General features: G+C 48.1%; 1 protein-coding gene across 4 annotated transcripts in view; it reads left to right on the top strand.

Moving 5' to 3' along the window:
- The window catches only part of Rbpms2 (RNA binding protein, mRNA processing factor 2), a 32,889-nt gene extending 17,004 nt beyond the window's left edge, over positions 1-15,885 (top strand). For 2 of the 4 annotated variants that reach the window (XM_075965447.1, XM_075965451.1), the window contains exons 3-8: positions 5,645-5,722; positions 6,200-6,238; positions 7,038-7,100; positions 7,397-7,547; positions 8,000-8,148; positions 8,288-8,563. In XM_075965447.1, the coding sequence (XP_075821562.1) occupies positions 5,645-5,722; positions 6,200-6,238; positions 7,038-7,100; positions 7,397-7,547; positions 8,000-8,148; positions 8,288-8,548 (741 nt within the window). In that variant the 3' untranslated portion in view covers positions 8,549-8,563. Of the gene's footprint in view, positions 1-5,644; positions 5,723-6,199; positions 6,239-7,037; positions 7,101-7,396; positions 7,548-7,999; positions 8,149-8,287; positions 8,573-14,613; positions 14,684-14,893 lie in introns of those variants that run through there. The other 2 variants (XM_075965450.1, XM_075965449.1) reach the window with 2 other exon arrangements.
- Positions 15,886-16,215: the final 330 nt, after the last annotated feature.

Genomic DNA, 16,215 nt, shown 5'->3' with positions numbered 1-16,215 from the left:
ATGCTTTTTTTTTTTTAAAGCTAGTGTAACAGCCCTAGCTATCCTCTCAAACTGAGTTTGTAGACCAGGCTGGTCTTGAATTCACAAAGATCCTCCTGTGTCTGCCTGAGGTGCTAGGATTAAAGGGTGTACCACCATGCCCAGCAATTTTTTTTAAAAATATTTATTTATTCATTATGTGTACAATATTCTGTCTGTGTGTATGACTGCAGGCCAGAAGAGGGCACCAGACCCCATTACAGATGGTTGTGAGCCACCATGTGGTTGCTGGGAATTGAACTCAGGACCTTTGGAAGAGCAGGCAATGCTCTTAACCACTGAGCCATCTCTCCAGCCCCACGCCCAGCAATTTTAATATTTTAAAGCACAAAGATTAAGAGACAGAGGAGAGATAACCTTAAAAAAGAAATAAAATTTTTAAAAATTAATAAAAGCACTCATACATATTAAATATATCTAAAAAATTATTTTAAACAAAACAAATATAAAATACTTGGGGAAAGTAAAGCTTCCCTGCACACATGACTCCTGTTCTGAGCCTCATCTCATACTCCTATGCCCAGCAGCATCTTGAGAAGCTGGGCATGTGACTCCGTGAGGAGAGTACTCGTCTTGCATATAAGACCTGACATACGGCAGGTGCTGCTAACAGGTCTGCAGTTCCAGCACTGACCGACAGAACGACCAGAAGATCAAGGCCATCCTCAGCTACACAGTGAGCTTGAGGCTATCCTGGGCTATATACATAAGCGCCTATCTTGGGGCTGGAGAAACAGATCAAAGCACTGGCCAATCGCAACTGTCTGTAACACCAGTTCTAGGTGATCTGGTACCCTTGCAGACATGCATTCAGGCAAAAACCACCAATGCACATAAAAATAAAATAAAAATCTTAAAAGACACCATCTTAAATTTAAAAAAAAAAAAGGAAAAACACAAGCCAGGCATTGTAACTCATTCCTCTAATTCTAACACTTGGGAGACTGAGGCAGGATTACTGAGTTTAGGGCCAGTCTGAGCTAAAACAAAATGACCCTGTCTCAAAATTTAAAAAAGGGTGACTCTCCTTTGAAATAACCATACCCACGCTCTTGGATGTGTCTCACTGATCCCCTCCCCTGTCTATTTCTATTTGTTTGTGGGAGCTTTTTTTAGATACTATGTAGCCTTAGCTGGCTTAGAGTTTGCTCCATAGACCAGGTTGGCCTCAAACTCACAGAGATCCATCTACCTCTGCCTTCCAAACACTGGCAGAGGGAGACCAAAGGTGTGGACCAACATGCCCACCCACCCCTCCCATTTTTTTTAGATCTTTATCTATTAGGTATATAGTGTTCTGCCTGCATGTATGTATGCCTGCTCGCCAGAAGAGGGCACCAGATCACATTATTGATGGCTGGAAGTCACCATATGGTTGCTGGGACTTCAACTCAGGACCTCTGGAAGAGTAGCCAGTGTTCTTAACCGCTGATCCATTTCACCAACCTCTAGTGCTTATATTTATGAGCTGTCTGTGTCTGTGTATATGTATATCTATCTATCTGCCTGTCCGCCTGCCTGCCTGCCTGCCTGCCTGTCTGCTCAGAGACCAGAGGACATTAGATCCTCTGGCATTGGAGCTACAGATGGTTGTGAGCCACAGGTGGGCACTGGGAACCAAGCCCAGGTCCTCTGCAAGAGCAACAAATGCTCTTTACTGCTGTGCCACCTCTCTAGCCTGACGAGGTGTGTTTCAAAGGCTAGCCTAAAACTTAACTGTGTAGAGCAAAGGCTTGAATTTGTGCTGACATCCCTGGTTCTGCCTCTCTAGTGGTGATATTATAAACCTTAAAGTGGTTCTGGTTTTTTAATCTTTAAAACATTTTACACTACAGCCGGGCGGTGGTGGTGCAGGCCTTTAATCCCAGCACTCAGGAGACAGGGGCAGGCGGATCTCTGTGAGTTCAGCCTGGTTTACAAGAGCTAGTTCCAGGACAGGCTCCAAAGCTACAGAAAAACCCTGTCGTGAAAAGAAAAAGAAAATTACACTATGTGTATGTTTACAGGTATGCCACAGACGCACATGGTGGGGTGGGGTGGGGAGGGTCAGGGTATCAGTTCTCTCCTGCTGTGTGGGTTCCAGAGATCAAACTCAAGTTATCAGCTTTGGCAGCAAATGTCTATCCATTGAACCTTTTCTTTTGTTCTTTTGAGACAGGGTTTCTGTGTGTAGACCAGGCTGGCCTCGAACTCACAGAGATCTGCCTGCCTCTGCCTTCCTAGTGCTGTGTGTATATACACAGATACCATGAGAATAATTATTTAAAAATAAACGAATGAATAAGATGTATTTTTTTGTTTGGTTTTTTTCTTTCTTTTTTTTTTTAAATATTTATTATGTATACAATATTCTGTCTGTGTGTATGCCTGCTGGCCAGAAGAGGGCACCAGATCCTATTACAGATGGTTGTGAGCCACCATGTGGTTGCTGGGAATTGAACTCAGGACCTTTGGAAGAGCAGGCAATGCTCTTAACCTCTGAGCCATCTCTCCAGCACCTGTTTGGTTTTTTTCAAGATAGGGTTTCTCTGTGTAGCTTTGGAGCCAGTCCTGGAACTCGCTCTGTAGACCAGGCTAGCCTTGAACTCGCAGAAATCCACCTGCCTCTACCTCCTGAGTGCTGGGATTAAAGACACACACTACCATTATCCAGCTAAGAGATGTGTTTTTAATGTATGTAAACCATAAGACTGGGCTGGAGAGATGGCTCAGTAGATAAAGGCTTCTGCCTTCAAACCTCTGGAGCCCACGTGGTAGAAGGAGAGAACTGACTCCCCAAGTTGTCCTGTGACTACATACATATGTACATACACATACATAAGAATACGTTTAAAAACTGTAGGCAGGGTGCGGTGGCTCACATCCTCAAGCCCACCCTGGTCTACAGAGTGAGTTCCAAGACAGTCAGGGCTACACTGAGAAGCCTGCCTGCCATAGTCCCTAAGGGATGTCCCTACTTTAACACGAGGTTATTTGTATAGCAAAAGCCCCTGTGACATCCTGTAATCCCAGTGTCTGGGAGACAAAGGATTGAAAGTTCAAGACCAGTCTGGGCTTTTTAGCAAGATGCTGTCTCAAAGATTTTTTTTTTAAAGATTTATTTATTGTGTATACAACATTCTGCCTCCATGTATGCCCACATGCTAGAAGAGGGCGCCAGATCTCATTACAGATGGTTGTGAGCCACCATGTGGTTGCTGGGAATTGAACTCATGACCTCTGGAAGAGCAGCCGGTGCTCTTAACCACTGAGCCATCTCTCTAGCCCAGATTTTTTTTTTTTTAATCTAGGAATTTGAGACCAGCTTGATCTATAAAGTGAGTTCCAGGACAGCCAGGACTGTTACACAAAGAAACTGTGTCTTTAAAAAACAACAACAACAACAAAAAGCTAGGAATTGGCTGGGCATAGTGGTGGCCTGTGCCTTTAATTCCAGCACTGGGGAGGCAGAGGTACTTGGATCTCTGAGTTCAAGGCCAACCTGGTGTATGTAGAGTTCCAGGACAGCCAGGGCTCCATAGAGAGACCCTGTCTCTAAACAAACAAAAAAACTAGGAATTGTAACTCAGTGGTAGAGTGCCTGCCTTGCACGTACAGGGTTTTAGTACCACAAAAACAAATAAATGAAATAAAAATAGAAGTTGGATAAGGTAAACAGTTCTCCTGTCATCTCAAGTGCCCTCCCTGTGGTTCATGAGGCCGGGAGTCACAGGATGAAACCTGGTGTTTAGATCTGACTTCATTACCAACTGGTACCCACAAGGAGGGCACTCATTACAGCATCACCCTCTTGCGGGAACCTGGCAAGATTTTACTTTTCAAAACTCAACATATAGGGCTGTAGAGGCAATGAGCAAAACACCGCCTTGCCTGTTTGAGGACTAAAGTTATGATTCCCGGAATCCACATCAAAAGCCAAGTCGCAGCCGGGCAGTGGTGGTGCACATGCCCTTGGTCTCAGCACTCCAGTGACAGAGGCAGGTGGATCTCTGTGAGTTTGAGGCCAGCCAGGGCCACAGAGAAGCCCTGTCTCAAGAAACAAAACAATAACAACAACAAAGCCAGGTTGGGTATTGGAGAGATATCTAAGAGGTTAAGAGCATTGGCTGCTCTTCCAGAGGACCTGAGTTCAATTCCCAGCAACCACATGGTGGCTTCCAAACTTCTGGATCTCTACTTTCAGAGTATGCAACACTCCATTTTGGCCTCCAAGGGCACCACACACGCATGTGGTGCATATACATACATGTAGGCGGAACGCCCATATGAACAAAATATTTTAAAATCCAGGTGAAAGCCAGGTGGTGGGAGGCAGAGAGGGGCAAGCGAATCTTTGTATTTAAGGCTAGCTTAATCTGCATATCGAGTTCCAGTACAGACAAGGCTAGGACTACTTAGAGAGACCTCTTTGAAAACCAAACAAACAAAGCCAGAGGGGCAAGGTGGCCAGCATTTAATCCCATTGCAATAATTGTTTTATTTCCAGTTTGTCACCTGCTCACATATCCAGTAAACTTTGGTTTGTTTGAGACAAGGTCTCTTGTAACTGAGGTTGGCCTCAAAGTCACTGTAACCAAGGATGACCTTGAACTCCTGCTCCTGTTGACACTACCTCCCAGGTGTTAGGATTAGGTATGAGTGCCAGCATACCCTGCCCAGTAAACTTGGCTTTATTTTTGGTTTTAGAGATGAGGTTTCTCTATGTAGCCCTGCCTTTCGTGCAGCTTGCTCTGTAGACACGGCTGGCTTTGAACCTGAAGATTCTCTTGCCTCTGCTGGGATAAAGGTGTGCACTACTGCTAGACTTCGGCCCTTAGTAACATTTTAATAGCATTTTCTAAGCGCTATCTAGGTTTAGAGACAAGATTATAACTCACTCCCAGCTACTGTGTGGAGCCAAGTGCAGAAAACAGAAGCCGCACGGGATCGGCAGCACACCCGCCTGTGCTCACACTGTGTGTGTGTGTCTTTGCCTCCCTCCAGACCAGAGCGTTCCCACCAAGGGAAAATAGAACTTTTAGTTTTAAAGATCTATTATCTGTGTGTGTACATGCCTCTGTGTGTATATGCTCACACATGTGAGTTTGTGTCCATGAGTGGTGGCCAGAAGAGGGTGTTTCCACTTATTTCCTGAACCTAGGCTGAAATTCAGATAGTTACAGTAATCTTTCTGTCTCCATCCTTCTCAGAACTGTAGTTACAGGTGTTCTTGAGATGTCGAGCTTATGATGTGGCCGCTCATATCCAAGCTCTGGTCCTTGTGACTGTGAAGCTAGTGCAAAACCATTAACAGTTTATGCGCTTATTTTATGGAGTGGGGGCACGCTCACTATCTCAGGGTGTGGGGGTTGTGTGTTGTGTTCTTTGATCTGAGAAAGAATGGTACATTCATGTACGAGGGGCCCTCCCACCTTGCCTCTGTTGTCAGGAGGTTTGGTGTTGGCTGAAGCCTAAAGGATGCTTTGACAGATTATAAGGCCACGGAACTGTGTGTATAAAGGAGGCCTGGGAGGCACTCCGTTTCTCGGTGAGCCCTACCTGGTGGATAAACAACCCTTTCCTTCCTGTCCCCTCTGACCCTGACCACTGTGGTCTCTGTCTCCAGGTCCGAACACTGTTTGTCAGTGGCCTCCCTGTGGATATTAAGCCTAGAGAACTCTACTTGCTCTTCCGGCCGTTCAAGGTGAGTCAGGACCCGGGAGCCCCCAGAGCCCAGGATCAGGGATGAGCAGCAAGCATGAATCTCTGCTGTGGACTGAACTGCAGAAAGGTGTATCAGAAACTGAGCTCACAGACCTGGCTCTATCTATGACGGTTCTGCTGAATCTCGTCTTGTGCCAGTTTCCTGGCCCTGCTGAACCTCAGTTTACTCATCTGTAAAGTGGAGACGGTAAAGAATCCTAACAGACTTTGCCATGTGAGGAGTTCTGGAGATTCAGTGTGTACACACACACACACACACACACTTAGTAGAGCATTCAGGAGTGCCCTGGGTACCACTGTACCATGTGATTCAGAACACAAAGGCAGCAGGAACTCAGCCTCGGTGATGGGGTTGCCTCCAGGGGACCACTGAGGAAAGATGAGGCTGATGGGGAGACAGTGCTAGGTTAGCACAGTAACAGCTTCTGACCCCTGAAATGGCCACCTCTCTCCACAGGGCTATGAAGGGTCCCTGATCAAGCTCACTTCAAGACAGGTAATTTCTCTCCTAGGTTTTTCCTCCCAGCCCAGACTAACTGCTGGCAGAACTGAAACCTTTTTCCTACTGTTCGAAAGCATCTGAAGGCAGAGACCCACTCTATGCTGTCTTGCTTCTGTCCTGACAGGACAGCCTCCACAGTTCCCTCCTCTTTTCTAGTCAGCTGGGCCCTGTCAGCTTCTGTCCTTGTCTGGCTCTGGCATTCTGCCTGACCCCCAAGGCAGAGATATTAGAGATAGTAGCTGAGCTCTGACCTCCTGCAGGAGACCAGAGCCCAGAGCCTTCAGGGGCCAATGGGAGTCTGAAGTCAGTTTTCAACCTTCCTTGTCTGCATGCATTTGCAAAGACTTCTGTGGTTGTGGTTACAGCTCAGTGATAGAGCACTTACCAGACATGTGCCAGACCTAGGTTTAATCCTCAGATTTGCTTTTAAAAAGGTACAGAAAAGGTGATATTAAATGGTATTAATGACCCACGGAATAGTGCTGCGTTGACATCCTTTCATGGTGTGGTACCCAGAAGGGAGACTTAATATAGATGCTTGTGAATCCTGAATCTTCCAGACTTATCTTAGGGAGGATATGCCCAAGAGCTTTATTTCTTCTGTGTTCTCTAACCAACAGGGCAGATAGTGTTTCTAGTTAGGTGATGGATTTTTTTTTTTTTTTATATTTGTGGTACTGTGGGTGGGGAGGTCGAGTCTAAGGCCTTGAACATGCTGGGTGAGTTCTGTGCATGGCGTACACACATGGAAGGCTGGAGACATGTAAGGATGTTCTTTCTTCCTTCCTACTAGCCTGTTGGTTTTGTGATCTTTGACAGCCGGGCAGGAGCAGAAGCAGCCAAAAATGCGTTGAATGTGAGTAGACCCACAGACCTCTGAAGCAGCGATTGTCCCATTTCTGTCCACTACAAATCTTCCTCACTGCACTCTCAATAAACACATGGATTTTTATTTCCCACCCGTCCCAGGGCAGAATCTCTGACTGCCTGGTTTGTGATGCGTGTCATTACTCAAGGTCAGCGCAGTATTCCCTCTGCTGCAGCCCTGGGTGCACGTCTTAGAGGAAAACTTGCTTCTGGGGTCCTGTGTATTGATGGCAGTTGGCAGTATGGGTGCTTGTACGAGTCGCTCTTCCTTTTCTTCCCATTCAGGGTATTCGCTTTGATCCGGAGAACCCACAGACCCTGAGGCTAGAGTTTGCCAAAGCCAACACCAAGATGGCCAAGAGCAAGCTAATAGCGACACCTAATCCCACCAGTGTCCACCCTGCCCTAGGAACACATTTGATTGCACGGGACCCTTGTGAGTGGACCTCTGATCTTCTTTCTCCTGTCCTTCGGGTTTGTCCCGGCCAAACTGCATATATTCAGATCCCAAGAGAAGTTATCAGTGATGTCTCCTTTTCTGGGGCCTTCTTCATCTGTAGCCACCACCTTGAGACTTAGCAATCTACTTCTTCCTCTGTGGCCATTTGGAGACTCAGAAAGGCTGGGCTCCTGGGCGGTCAGGGCTGCACTATTTTCTTGAAGCCTTTTTGTGATTTCTCTTTCTTAATACAGGCTGTCTATGGCCTGCTTCCAGAAATAGGGTATTGGCCATGCTGAGCAAGTTCTCAGGGCTTCTTTCCCTGGCCTCGGGGCATGGGGAGTATGGTTCAGTTATCGTGCTGGGTCTGGGTCCCCTTTTCTGTTTGAAAGTATGAGGTGAGAGGAGGGACCAGTGTTCTGATGATGGAGTGCTGTCTTCTGTTGTAGATGACCTGATGGGGGCTGCACTGATTCCTGCATCCCCAGAGGCCTGGGCCCCTTACCCTCTCTACACCACAGAGCTGACCCCAGCCATTTCACATACTACGTTCACCTACCCAGCTGCTACTGCTGCCGCCGCCGCCCTACATGCTCAGGTAAGCTATTCAGGTGGACGAGAAGGCTCAAGACAGACAAGTGGGGGTCTGCCTACCTTGGCATAGGCTGCTCCTGCCCCTGGGGCTGCAGCAACAGAAGTGTCTTCTGCCAGGAATGTTAGCTCATCTTATGATTTAGGAAACTGAGACAGGAGGAGATTGCTGGGATTTGAAGACAGCCTGGAAATGTGAAACTTGGTGTACAAAGAAAAACAAAACAAAACAAAACAAAACCAATCCCATAAACTGTTGTCTTCGTGGGTATTTTGAAAGCTCAGGCTCTGGGGATCTATCTGCTTGTCCGGAGTACAAACCAAACTGGGGACACGTAGGTGGATCTGCTCTGCCTTTTCCTGTCTTTATAAGCTTTATTAAGCTTTTAAAGGCGTTATTACTCTGAGAATTAGAATAATATACAGATTGTTCAGAGTTAGAGAGTTACACAATAAAGGCCAGAACTTTGCCTGGATATCTTAGAACTCCTGCTTCTTCTGTTATTTATTTATTTATTTTTGTGGTGGTGGTTTGTTTTTAATTACATTTATATGTGTGTCCCGTGTGTGCAGAGACCATAAGACAATTTTTGGAAATCAATTCTCTCTACCAAGTGGGTTGTAGGAATCAAACTTAGGTCATCTGTTTGGGAGCAAGTGTTTTTACCCACCCAGTCATCTTGACGGCCTGTTCGCTGGTAGATTTTGTTTGTTTATTTATTTTGTTTTGTTGGTAGATTTATTTAAGTTTTTTTTAACAGGATGAGTGGGGAGACTCATCTAGCCCAGGCTTGAACTCCTGATACTCCTGCCTCTATCTCAAGTGCTGGGGTCATGCAACAGCATGCCTACCTATGTTTTACTTTTTTGAGACAGTCTTGCTATGTAGGCCAGGCTGGCCTTGAACTGTTGGTAATGCTCCTATCTCAACCTCCCAAGTATTGGGATTACAGGTTTGGGGACTGGACACTGGGGCAGAAAAAAAGACAGCAACCATTTGTAGGGGAAGTTTGTGAGAGAGGAGACTGGGCCCAGAGCAGGGTGTTACTGTTGTTTCTGTTGCTGGCCATGCAGACCATTACTCTGTTCCAACCACTGCAGACTGGGCCTTGACGTGGCCATCAGGGATTTCCTAGACTGTCAGGAGAAGAGCACATGGAGGTAGCTGCTTGGTCCTGACCTGGGTATCGGGAAAGGGAAGGAAAAGCTTGAGGGGGAGAGTTCACAGGGAGCAGGAACTGCAGTTAGCACAACTAGGCACACCTAGGAGATGACGCCCGGGAGGCAGCGGCAGGCCGATCTCTGCGAGTTTCAGGACATCCAAGACGGTTACACAGGGAAACTGTCTTCAAAAACCAAAAAAGCATCCTTGCCTGGGACCTGAGTCCACGTCCATTCCTAGGTCTTTGGAGGGGCTTAGCAACACAGGGGTTGTCCTCTCAATGTGGAAAAAGGAAAAAGGTCAGGTGCTACCATCTTAGCATGGTTTTTTTTTTTTTTTTTTTGGTTTTTCGAGACAGGGTTTCTCTGTGGTTTTGGAGCCTGTCCTGGAACTAGCTCTTGTAGACCAGGCTGGTCTCGAACTCACAGAGATCCGCCTGCCTCTGCCTCCGGAGTGCTGGGATTAAAGGCTGTGCGCCACCACCGCCCGGCTCATTTTAGCCTGGTTACCTCAGCAGGGAAGTCTGTTTTCATTGTACTGGGGCCACACTGTAGTTAAACGTGTTGCTTTCTCCAGCTGAGTGTCCTGGACAGCTGGAAAATTCCTCTGGGATAGGCAGGGTCTTCCAGAGGGAAGGTGTATTAACATAGGAGTCAGGAGGGAGATGGGGAAACCTTTTCCCTGTGTGTGCCCTGGGCAGGTCTGAGTGCTATAGGCTAAGCTGGTAGCTTTCAGTGCAGGAGCAGTGCAAGGAACTGGGGAGGATGAGAGGCACCTGCTTTACTGGTTCCTGGCCTGTGATCCCAGCTCTGCCACCAATTAGCTACATGAGCTTTACCTTTGGCGTGTAGTGTGAAGAGCCAGAGACAATGGTTTGTCAAACCCAGGAGACACCCCTCTGCTCTGCTGGCGGGGAGTGCTACCCTGCTGCCAGTCCCTGAACTCTGTGGTCTCCTGCACTCCCTCTCCCAGTTCCTGTCTGTGCTCTGCTCTTTTCCAGCTGGACTCCAGATCCTGGCTCCATAACTCAACCTCGGGGTGACTTTTGGGGGGAGGGGAGGTTCGAGGTTTCTCTGTAGCTTTGGAGCTATCTATTTATTTCAGTTTTTCGAGACAGGGTTTCTCTATATAACAGCCCTCGCTATCCTGGAACTAGCTCTTGTAAGACCAGGCTGGTCTGAACTCACAGAGATCTGCCTGTCTCTGCCTACTGAGTGCTGGGATTAAAGAGGTGCGCCATCACTGCCCGGCCCCGGGCTGATTGCTGTCTTGAGGCCCCCCCCCCAGATTGATGAGATTACAAGCAGGCAACACCCAGGTTTTACACGGTACTCAGAATAGAACTCAAGGCTCATACATTCTAAGCCAGTACTATCACGGATCTATATCTCAAGGGTCCCTTTTATTGTTTGTGTTCTGTGCTTTTTGAGACAGGGTTTCTTGTGGCCTAGGATAAGATGACCTTGAACTCCTGATCTGCCTCTATCTTGGAATGTTAGGATATTTCATACTCTACCATACCCAGCTTTTTGTCAGGATAAAGTACTACAGAAGTGTTGGGATTTGTGATTGCTGAGGCAGGAGGATGATTATAATTGTCTGGTTGTCTGAGATGCTGCCTTCTAGCCTTCTTGGGAGCAGGAAGGAGGCCACCCTAAGCACAGTGGTATATTTTAGAGGCAGACTAATGACTGAACAGTCTTTAGTTCTGATCTTGTTTTTCAGATTGACTAGAGACCCATTTCCTTAGCAGTCAATGAGGCCACGAGGAGGTAGTAATAGGCATGCAAGCCTGTTCCGTGGAGTGATACTTTGTTTCCCTCTCTCTTGTGTTCCATGACAATACTTCACTAGAAGTGTCTTATAACTAAGGAAGTGGACACTTTGAGCCCAAGTGAGAAGTTCTGACCCTGAGGACCAATAGAAAAATGAAGGGCAAAGAGGTGACTTTGAGAAAAGGTAGTAGCCAAAAAAACAGAAGGCAAGAAGGTGTGGGAACTAATCTCCACTATTGTTCCCCTGCTAGGCGCATCCCAGCTTCATAGCCCTGAGGCTGCACTGACCAGACCTGCAGGAGGGCCCTGAAAGGAATCGAACCTTCACCTGAGATAGGCATTATGGCCTCTGCCTTTAATTCCGGCTAGCATTAGGGAGGTGGAGGCTGGAGGGTCAGGAGTTTAGGGCCAGTTTTGACTGTATAGCAGATTTAAAGACAGCCTGTGCTGCACTGAAACTCTGTCTCAACAAAACTTTCCTTCTAAGCAAGAAGGCACGAAAGTATGTGTGGCCACATTCTTCCTTGCCTGTCTTCAGTGTATGTGGCTCTCGACAATCCAGGTGAAATTCATGAATGAAAATTCAGAGCAGCACATGGCACAAGCATCTCAAAAACATTCAAGCTCCTACAGATCTGCATTTAGCGAGAAAACCACACAGATTGGGTTTAACATTGGCCTATCCTACTTCAAGGAAACCTTTTTCTTTTTTGTTAAAATAAAAAGCCTTAAACTCTGGCAGTCCTCCTTCCTCTGCCTCAGTGCTGGAATTTTTTGGGTTGCAGGAACCAAACTCAGGTCAGTGGGCCTATGTGCTTGTAGCCACTGAGCCATCTCACTGATCCTGGATGAAATATTATTTTAGTTGGTTTTCTGGCCAGTGAGGCTCCCATCCTTATTGGTTATTTATATTTTTTCTCATATAGGCTCATTCCTTTTTGGTAGACTTTAGTCCTAAGATCTGTGAGGGGGACTGAGGCTGTATCCCCCTCCTCTTGTCCTCACGTTCTCTTCTTTCTTGGCAGCAGCCCTTACGTAGGATGGGGAGATCCCTCAGGTAGCTGTGAACAGCTGAAGGCCCCGAGAATCAGATGAGACTACAGGGTCCCTCACACGGCTGGGCCTGAGTGGTGCCATGCATTGAGCTAGGGCAGGAAGAGGAGAGGAAGAAAGAGACTGGGCTGCTTCTAGAGGAACCCATGCCACAGGCATATGCAGACATATTCCACGGCAATCCATTGAGTATATCCATTCAAGTGCATTCCCTCTGGATCAGTGACCTAACTGCTCTGAGTCCATAAATGCCCCAACCCCCACCCCAAGACACCCTAAGATATCTTGACTCGGGGGCTAAGGAACTGCTGCTGTAGTTTGAGCACCTGGGGGAGTGAGCATGGGGAGACTTTCAAACAGCCACCTGAGGTCGGTCTCAGCCCCCTTGTGTGGTCCCATGGGCTCCCAGCCAGGCAAGCACTAATGTGGGGACTTTTCCAGCTGGTTGAAGGGTGGCAGGCAGAGCCCGTGAGGAGATTCTGAGCGGCCTAGAGCCCTGAGCTTGTCTGGTGGCAATACTGCTTCTAACTCTTACATCCTTGCCTGTGAGTAAGTTCTAGTGTCTAGCTTGGCGTTCAGCTTCGAGGGTATCCCCAGCCCAGCCATGGGCCAGAGGAACCTACCTTAGAGCTGTCAGCCAGGAGAAGGAAGAGCCGGCCCTGCTATGTGCCAGGTGGCAAGTGTTAGGATAATCAGCCCTGACTTCTCGTCATCCTGGGAGGGTGTGCTGGCCCAAATGATGTTCTCTATGAACCACGTGTAGAGTTGGAAGTCACAGAAACAGCTCCTAGGGCAATCTCCTCGGCCCAGAGGGCCTGGCATTGGTCATAACTAAGAGCCAGGAATCACATGCAGCCAAGTGGGCCAACTGGGTCTGCCTGCCACAGCTTCATGGATGTTGTCTGTATGCCCAGCTTCTCACCCGTTCTCTACAGGGGCTCTTAAATACCACCCCTCTCTTTCCCAGGGGAACTCTAGGCCCCCCTGGATGCTCAGATCCCACTTTTCCACCAGGCAGCTTTGGGTCAGGCTGGGGGCTGACATGCTCCTTGGCGTGTGTAACTGGGGTAGGTGCCTTCCCTGAAGCGTTTGGCAGCAGCTCAGCTGTCCTTGCCAGGTGTCTAGCTCACAGAGAGGGATCCATGCCATTTTATTGACCATTCTCTGGGAATCCAACCTTGGGGCTGCTGCCCTGTGGGGCTTTCTGCGATTGCCACATTTTAGGTAGCTGCAGACCCAGGCCAGGATAACCTGAAGCTGTCAACTCCTGCCTGAAACCTCAGCAGAGGTTTAAAGTCTCTGAATTTATGTACCTTGTAATATGGGAAAGACGGAAAGGTCAGAAATAGCTGCACTGAAGAATTGCCAGGGCTTTGCGTGGAGACCCACGCCTTGAAGACCACACTGCTTACTCTCTATAGCCTTGTTTGTTTTGTAAATAGACCAAGAAACAGATCCAAGCCGGTGGTGGTGGCACATGCCTTTAATTATAGCTCTTGGGAGGCAGAGAAGGTGGAACTCTGAGTTTGAGGCCAGCCCGGTCTAGTTCCGGGACAGGCTCCAAAGCTATAGGGAATCCCAGTCTCAAAAAAAACCAAAACAAGCAAACCAAAAAACCCAGAACCAAGCTGGGTGGTAGTGGTGCAGGCCATTAACCCCAGCACTTGGGAGGCAGAGGCAGACGGGTCTCTGAGTTCGAGCCAGCCTGGTTTACAGAGCTAGTGTCAGGACAACTGAGTCTACCCAGAGAAACCCTGTCTCCTGGGGGGGGGAAGAGGGGATTGAAAACGATCCAAAGAAACAGCACAAAATGTGTCGAGCTCATTCTCCTGTTGAGACTTTCTCAGGCTAGGCATCACAGTTGGCAGAGTGCTTGCCTGACCTTCATGAAGCCCGGGTTCAATCCTCAGCGCTGCATAAAACACAGATTTTCACTCCTGTAATCTCAGCACTCAAGAGGTGGGGGCAAGATCAGAAACGCAAGGTCATTTATTTATTTATTTTGCAAGGTCATTTTTACTTATATTGGTAAGTCAAGGGATTCATGAGATCCTGTCTCAGAAAAATACCCAAACACCAATGGCCTGGTAGACATTTGCTGCCAAGCCTGATATCCCGAGTTTAGTCCCTGGAGCTCATGTGCCGAAAGAAGACCGACTCCCACAGGTTGTGCTATTTAACCTCCTCACATATGCTGAAGCATGCATATATATACTTGTGGGGTCCAAATGCTGGCATGTCCTCCTCATGGAACCCTGACCCGCAGAGGAGGCAGGCCAGCTAGTGTTTTTCCATTATCAGGAGAAAGAAGCTGATGCTTAGAGGTGAGTAACCAACTGGTGCTGGCTCTCACCAGGTGCTCAGTGACAGTCTGACAGCCTGGACAACCACAGGACCTCTGCTCAGATTCACCTAGCTCCTGCTGAGGGCTGAGGTGAGCAGGCAGCTGGCACGTGTTCCCTGACAGTGGCTTCTCTTGCAGGTGCGCTGGTACCCCTCCTCAGATACCACTCAGCAAGGATGGAAGTATCGCCAGTTCTGTTAGCTCCTCAGTAAGTGTTGGCTGCAGAGGTCAGCACCTCCACGCTGGCTGCTCACATGGCTGTGGGTCCTCTGTCTGGTGCTGAGCGCTTGCTTGGGCTGTTGGCTCCAGAGCCTGTTCCTGTCTGTCCTCTTCCTGTCACCCAGCATCCCCTTCTGCAGCCTCCACAGCCAGCTCCCATTCTACTCTGCTCATGGCCACCTTTCTCCCCTCCCTTCAGGTCTTGTCGCCCTGGAGTGGGGCCTGTGCGGAACTGCTGCTTTCCTCTAGATCTACACTGTGAATCTGAAGCCTGACGTGCTCCCAAGGCCTTCCAGGCGGGTTGGGAGGCTGTCTTGCTGGGATCCCACACCTAGGCCCAGCCTGCCGGCTTCATTGGGAACCCAGCACAGCCTGACCTCCTGCTCAAACTTCTTTAGTCCCCATCAAGGAAAAGGAACGTTTAATTTTGCATGTTTATGAATTGTGACACTTAAACTTGTGCATACGAGTGTACGGTTTGTTCCCGCACTGTCGCCATAGCAACAGGTCTTGGCACTGGAGGCTTGTCAAGCCTAGTCTCTCTCTCTCCACTCGGGAGGCCTGAGTGTCCCCCTCCGCCCCACCCCGCCCCTCACACGTGCTCACACACACACCTGCAGTCTCCATCCTCTCCTAGCAGCAGATCCGCAGCCTCTGACCTTCACTTCTGATCCAGAGTCCTGCGCTGCCTCCTTCTCCGTGGGCTGACAAGCCTAAGACGCCTTCTTTGTGCTTACCTCCCCCAGTGCACCCCACCTTGCCACTGCTCTTCATCTTTCTGAACTTTGAAATCAACCAAAACGTGAAAAGTATTTTTGTACCCTGTGTAACAAAATATTTATGGATCATAAAGGGTTTTTCATGTGTTTACCATTAATTATTGAAGAGACCTTGTTCAGCCTGTCGGATAAGTTTAATGTTTAGTTTGAAGCATGAAGAAAGGGGTTTCCGTTCCTTAGCAGTCGGCCTTTGTGCCGGGCGTTGGTTTAAGAAGAATGAGATGAAGGATAAATTGTGCAATTTTGGTTTATTTTAAAGCATGTCTGTGCTTTACCTTTAACCTCAGCTCGGGTGTTTGGCCTCTTTGGACTGTGGGTGATGTCTGGAGGTGGCTTTTGTAATTGCTGACCCTGTGAGAATGTGAAACTGGATCATAAATGAAATGCAAAATAAAAACCTGAAGTGACTGCTGATTTTTTTGCTTGTGTATTCCATGGGATCCAGGCTGCCAGGCTGAGGGATGACCAGAGGGGAGCCAGGAACAGTCTTGGCCCGGGGGCTCTCTGGCTGGGGGTACCTCAGAGTTGCTCCTGTTATTGTAGAAGTTATTGCCTCTTGTAGTTAGCTGCGAAATCAGTCCCAGAGTGAGGAGTGACCTGCACCAGGGTCATACAGGTGCCCGCTGACCGTCATCCCATCATGTATGATGAATTCTCTCCTTGGTAAAGAAATTCTGAGGGCAGAGAGCCTTAGTCCTCGTACCCAGTCAGGGACCTGAGTGTGACTTTATCTACCTTCCTT

This window comes from Microtus pennsylvanicus, chromosome 3, assembly GCF_037038515.1.
Source record: "Microtus pennsylvanicus isolate mMicPen1 chromosome 3, mMicPen1.hap1, whole genome shotgun sequence".
Taxonomy (NCBI): domain Eukaryota; kingdom Metazoa; phylum Chordata; class Mammalia; order Rodentia; family Cricetidae; genus Microtus; species Microtus pennsylvanicus.
Note: the sequence above shows the minus strand (reverse complement) of the source record. Positions and strands in the feature narration are given on the sequence as shown.